At 46.0% G+C, this 5,724-nt stretch overlaps 1 protein-coding gene across 5 annotated transcripts in view; it reads left to right on the forward strand.

The window, feature by feature from the left end:
* Positions 1 to 5,724, forward strand: part of sgsm1a (small G protein signaling modulator 1a) — a 32,471-nt gene that overhangs the window by 14,301 nt on the left and 12,446 nt on the right. For all 5 annotated transcript variants that reach the window (XM_025053090.1, XM_008335542.3, XM_017043242.2 and 2 more), the window contains 4 exons: positions 3,115 to 3,239; positions 3,675 to 3,742; positions 3,827 to 3,990; positions 4,992 to 5,127. In XM_025053090.1, the coding sequence (XP_024908858.1) occupies positions 3,115 to 3,239; positions 3,675 to 3,742; positions 3,827 to 3,990; positions 4,992 to 5,127 (493 nt within the window). The remainder of the gene's footprint in view (positions 1 to 3,114; positions 3,240 to 3,674; positions 3,743 to 3,826; positions 3,991 to 4,991; positions 5,128 to 5,724) is intronic.

Raw genomic sequence — 5,724 nt, forward strand, 5'->3', positions numbered from 1 at the left:
CAGGCCAAGCGGACTGCAGCTCGGGCAGTCGCGGAAGCAAAAACTCGAGTCTGGGAAACGTTTGGGGAGGCCATGAGGAGGACTACCGGTCGGCCTCGAAAAAATTCTGGCAAACCATTCGGCGCCTCAGGAAGGGGAAGCAGTTTCCCACCACTGCTGTTTACAGCGGGGGGGCGGGGGGAGTTGTTGACCTCGACTGAGGATGTCGTCGGGAGGTGGAAGGAATATTTCGAGGATCTCCTCAATCCCGCTGACACGTCTTCCGCGGAGGGAGCTGAGGCTGAGGACTAAGCAGCTGATCCACCCAGCTCCTGCGCTGAGGTCACCGAGGCAGTCAAAAAGCTGCTCGGTGGAAAGGCGCCGGGGGTGGATGAGATACGCCCTGAGTATCTTAAGTCTCTGGATGTTGTGGGGTTGTCTTGGCTGACACGCCTCTACAGCATCGCGTGGGAGTCGGGGACAGTACCTCTGGACTGGCAGACCGGGGTGGTGGTACCTCTTTTCAAAAAAGGGGACCGGAGGGTGTGTTCCAACTATCGGGGGATCACACTCCTCAGCCTCCCGGGAAAAGTCTATTCCAGAGTACTGGAGAGGAAAATCCGGCCGATAGTCGAACCTCGGATTCAAGAGGAACAATGCGGTTTTCGTCCTGGTCGTGGAACACTGGACCAGCTCTATACCCTTCGGAGGGTGCTTGAGGGTTCATGGGAGTTTGCCCAACCGGTCCACATGTGTTTTGTGGACTTGGAAAAGGCTTTCGATCGTGTCCCTCGTGGTATCCTGTGGGGGGTGCTTCGAGAGTATGGGGTTGGGGGCCCTCTTTTAAGGGCTGTCCAGTCCCTGTACGATCGGAGTAGGAGCTTGGTTCGCATTGCCGGCAGTAAGTCGGACCTGTTCCCGGTGCATGTGGGACTACGGCAGGGCTGCCCTTTGTCACCGGTTCTGTTCATTATTTTCATGGACAGAATTTCTAGGCGCAGCCAGGTGTCGGGTGGGGTCCAGTTCGGTAGCCACCGGATTTCATCTCTGCTTTTTGCAGATGATGTGGTGTTGTTGGCTTCTTCGAACCAGGACCTGCAGCATGCACTGGGGCGGTTTGCAGTAGAGTGTAACGCAGCTGGGATGAAAATTAGCACCTCTAAGTCCGAGGCCATGGTTCTCGACCGGAAAAAGGTGGTATGCACCCTTCGGGTTGGGGAGGAAGTCCTGCCTCAGGTGGAGGAGTTTAAATATCTGGGGGTCATGTTTACGAGTGAGGGTAGGATAGAGCGGGAGATTGACAGGCGGATCGGTGCTGTGGCCGCAGTTGTGGTGAAGAAGGAGCTGAGCCGAAAGGCGAAGCTCTCGATTTACCGGTCAATCTACGTTCCTACACTCACCTATGGTCATGAGCTTTGGGTCATGACCGAAAGAACGAGATCAAGGATTCAAGCGGCTGAAATGAGCTTTCTCCGCAGGGTGGCAGAGCGCTCCCTTAGAGATAGGGTGAGGAGCTCTGTCACACGAGAGGAGCTCGAGCTCGAGAGGAGTCAGCTGAGGTGGCTTGGGCATTTACATCGCATGCCCCCTGGACGCCTCCCTTGGGAGGTGCTCGGGTGCCGTCCCTCTTGGAGGAGACCTAGGGGAAGACCTAGGACATGCTGGAGCGACTACGTCGCTCGGCTGGCCTGGGAACGCCTTGGGGTCCCCCCAGAAGAGCTGGAGGAAGTGTCGAGGGAGAGGGAAGTCTGGGTGTCCCTGCTCAGACTGTTGCCCCCGCGACCCGGCCCCGGATAAGCGGTTGAAGATGGATGGATGGACAAATACATCTGTTCTGTGATGGCTTAAGAGAATATTGGGGAGCAAACAGCATCATGAAGTCCAAGGAACACACCAGACAGGTCAGGGATAAAGTTGTGGAGAAATTTAAAGCAGGCTTAAGCTATAAAAAGATTTTACAAGCTTTGAACATCTCATGGAGCACTGTTCATTCCATCATGGAAATGGAAAGAGTACGGCACAACTGAAAGCCTACCAAGACACGGTCGTGCACCTAAACTTACAGGCCAAACAAGGAGAGCACTGATCAGAGATGCAGCCAAGAGGCCCATGGTGACTCTGGGTGAACTGCAGAGATCTACAGCTCAGGTGGGGGACACACGACCACACGACAACTATTAGTCGTGCATTGCACAAATCTGGCCTTTATGGAAGAGTGGCAAGAAGAGAGCCATTGTTAAAAGAAAACCACTAGAAGTTTTGTTTGCAGTTTTCCAGGGTCAGAGGGACACAGCAAACATGTGGAAGAAGATGCTCTGGTCAGATGAGACCAAAATTGAACTTTTTGGAATAAATGTAAAACACTATGTGTAGCAGAAGGCTAACACTGCACATCACTCTGTACACACCACCCCCACTGTCAAGAGCATCATGCTCTGGGGGTGCTTCTCTTCAGCAGGGGCAGGGAAGATAGTCAGAGTTGATGTGAAGATGGATGGAGTCAAATACAGGGCAATCTTGGAAGAAAACCTGTTGAAGTCTGCAGAAGACTTGAGACTGTATCAGAGATTCACCTTCCAGCAGGACAACGACCCTAAACATAAAGCCAAGGCTACAATGGAATGGTTTAAAACAAAACATTCATGCGTTAGAGTGGCCCAGTCAAAGTCCAGACGTAAATCCAATCGAGAATCTGTGGCAAGATCTGCTCTCCATCTAATCTGACTGAGCTTGAGCTGTTTTGCAAAGAAGAATGGGCAAACATTTCAGTCTCAAAGCTGGTAGAGACATAAGACGTGCAGCTGTAATTGCAGCAAAAGGTGGTTCCCCAAAGGGGGGGGGGGGGGGGGGGGGAGACTCGCACTTTTCAGTTTTTTATTTGTAAAAAAAATTAAAATCATGTATAATTTTCTTTCTACTACCACAATTGTATGCCACTCTGTTGGTCTTTCACATAAAATATATTTATGTTTGTGGTCGTAACATGACAAAATGTGGAAAAGTTCAAGGGATATGAATACTTTTGCAAGCCACTGTATGAAGGACCATTGTGCTCATAGGTAATAAGTAAGCAGTAAGTTATTAGTTAGTATGTGATTGTTTGAGATTCCAATGACAAACTCATTCCTGTCTCAGAGGGATGACATGGAGGCCATTCCAGGCTACCTGTCCCTGCACCAGACTGCTGACATAATGACACTGAAGTGGACGCCCAATCAGCTAATGAATGGCTCCGTTGGAGACCTGGACTATGAACGGAGGTACACACAAATGCATTATGATGACTGTAATTGTGTGTGTCTGTGTGTGATGACGGTAATAATGATAATCCGTCTTAGATCAAGAACATCCGTGCGTTTCTTCAAAGATGTGAAAGCACCAGTCTCCCCTGTGATGTTTGTCTAACGCTGGGATTTCACTGAATAATGCAGTGTTTGTGTGTGACTCAGTATGTAGAGTAACTGTTGCCGTTGTGATAAGCCTTATTTTCAGCACACCAGCCATAGGCAGATGGTTTATAGACTGAAACACTGTCAGACATCTCTCAGCAGAGCAAACCATGTTATTTTCGTTTGTGTGTGCCTGGTTTCCTGATTATAATTTCACATTGTCTTCAACACTTGTCATGAAATCATTTTTCTTTATATCTTTAGTTTAGCTCCTGTGATACATTGGTGTTTTATTCTTATTTCCAGTGTGTACTGGGATTATGCTATGACAATCCGCCTACAGGAGATAGTTTATCTGCACTGTCATCAGCAAGGTGGGTCCATATCTACATTGGATTGATTTTCTAACAAATGTCCCTCCTTGATAATAAATAATTGATGTTCTGTGCCTCCCGCAGTTGACAGTGGAGGTACAGTGGTGCTGGTCAGTCAGGATGGAATCCAAAGGCCTCCATTTCGCTTCCCCAGAGGAGGTCATTTGCTCCAGTTCCTCTCCTGCTTGGAGAATGGCCTTCTACCCCGTGGCCAGCTGGACCCTCCACTCTGGTCCCAGCGGGGGAAGGTCAGATCATGGAGTATTTGTAAACTCCAACAGAACCGATCAATAAATCAATTTTTAAGTAAGACAATGAGATTAGAAAATTGTTGAAGTGTCATTGAGCAGTATTGATCTAGTAGCAGTGGTCCTGTAACACAGGCTGTAAAGATACATCTCAACCTGGTACACTGCAGTGTTTCACAGTTACTGTTTTAAGACAATGAAGCAAGTTTTTGAATAAAACTATACTTAAAAGACAAACACATAATCCATCGGTGAACCAGAGCTTTCAAATCTCTGTTATAGCACGGTCTACAGGGGAGTAGGGGCTGCTACAGACCTAACAAACTACATTTCTTGATTATAATGAAACCTACTGTATATGCTACTATGCATGTAAGCACCTGTAAGCAATATTTTCATAAAAACGTCAAATAAGCCGTGAAAATAAGGATGGTTTAACTTTAAAGAGATAGAAACGTACAAAAATCAAATTCAAAACTCAAATTAGCATCTTGTTCTTTTCATTAAAAAATCAGGTTTATAGTAAATTATACAATACCAAACAGTTAACACAGAGTCTGAAGCTGCTGCAGTAAACTATTTGACGCCTGTCTTGTCATCCAGCATGATTAGTTTGTTTATTTCTGTTGCCTTTGTACAGTCAGGTTTGTCACAATATACATTTTATTTGCTTTATTTGTTGTACATGTACAGTTGCATGTGGAGGTTCTGGGTCCTGAGGACTAGCGTTGATTGAAGCTGATTAATTTGCAGCTTTCTATTTCCTGCACTCAGACATACATTAGGTGTTGACATATACAGATGAAACTCTGAGTTGGACTGTGTAGCTGCAGTTTAACTGAATAATGAAATCCACCCACACAGGTTCAGCCACTTTTAATACGCTTAGGCAAACGAACACTCATCATCTTTAGTGTGCATGGATGGCTTAGCTGGGCTCTAATGGCTCAGCTATTTGTCTTGTTGACATTACTTTAATTAGCATTGCGCTGTCATTGCAGGGTAAGGTGTTCCCCAAGCTGCGGAAGAGGATTTCGCAGGGATTGGGTTCCTCAGACTTTGTGTCAGATAAGGAGGAGGATGAGGCCACTGACTATGTCTTTCGCATCCTCTTTCCAAACAGCCAATCAGAGTTTGGTAAGTTAAAAGTTCCCATGGATGGGTCTGAACTTTTATGTCTCTATTAATGTTGTGGCTCATCTTCACCTTTGACCTCCTCATGTTTTCTTTAGCTGAGAGGCAGTGTCGTCTGAAACATGGACACTTTGTGTCTCCAATACATACAGTACGTGTCAAACTCAAGGCCCAGGGGCCAAATGCGGCCTGCCAAGCCATTTTGTGTGGCCTAGTTAGTCCATGCAGTTTCTTAACCTAAGAAAACATTTTTAATACACAGCAATGAACAATATTTGCAGCTTGAATAAATAATAGTCAACTGCAGAAACATGTATTAGTGTATTATGAAGTAGTTACATCTATACCAGCGGTCCCCAAGGACTGGTCAGCCAGTACCACTCGTTACTACAGACCAGTACCAAAGTGCTGATCATTGAAGAATCATTAAATTTTCAAAATAAAACATCTTTTAGACTCTATTCTGTTAGTATCAGAGTCTGAATGACATGTTATGTTATTTTAAAACATTGCCAAATTATCTTTAAATAGAGAAACAAAATGGATATAACTGGATTTTCTTTGACTAAAGTAAATTATTAAAAATTAAGTACACTCTTT

This window comes from Cynoglossus semilaevis, chromosome Z (assembly GCF_000523025.1).
Source record: "Cynoglossus semilaevis isolate Cse_v1.0 chromosome Z, Cse_v1.0, whole genome shotgun sequence".
NCBI lineage: Eukaryota > Metazoa > Chordata > Actinopteri > Pleuronectiformes > Cynoglossidae > Cynoglossus > Cynoglossus semilaevis.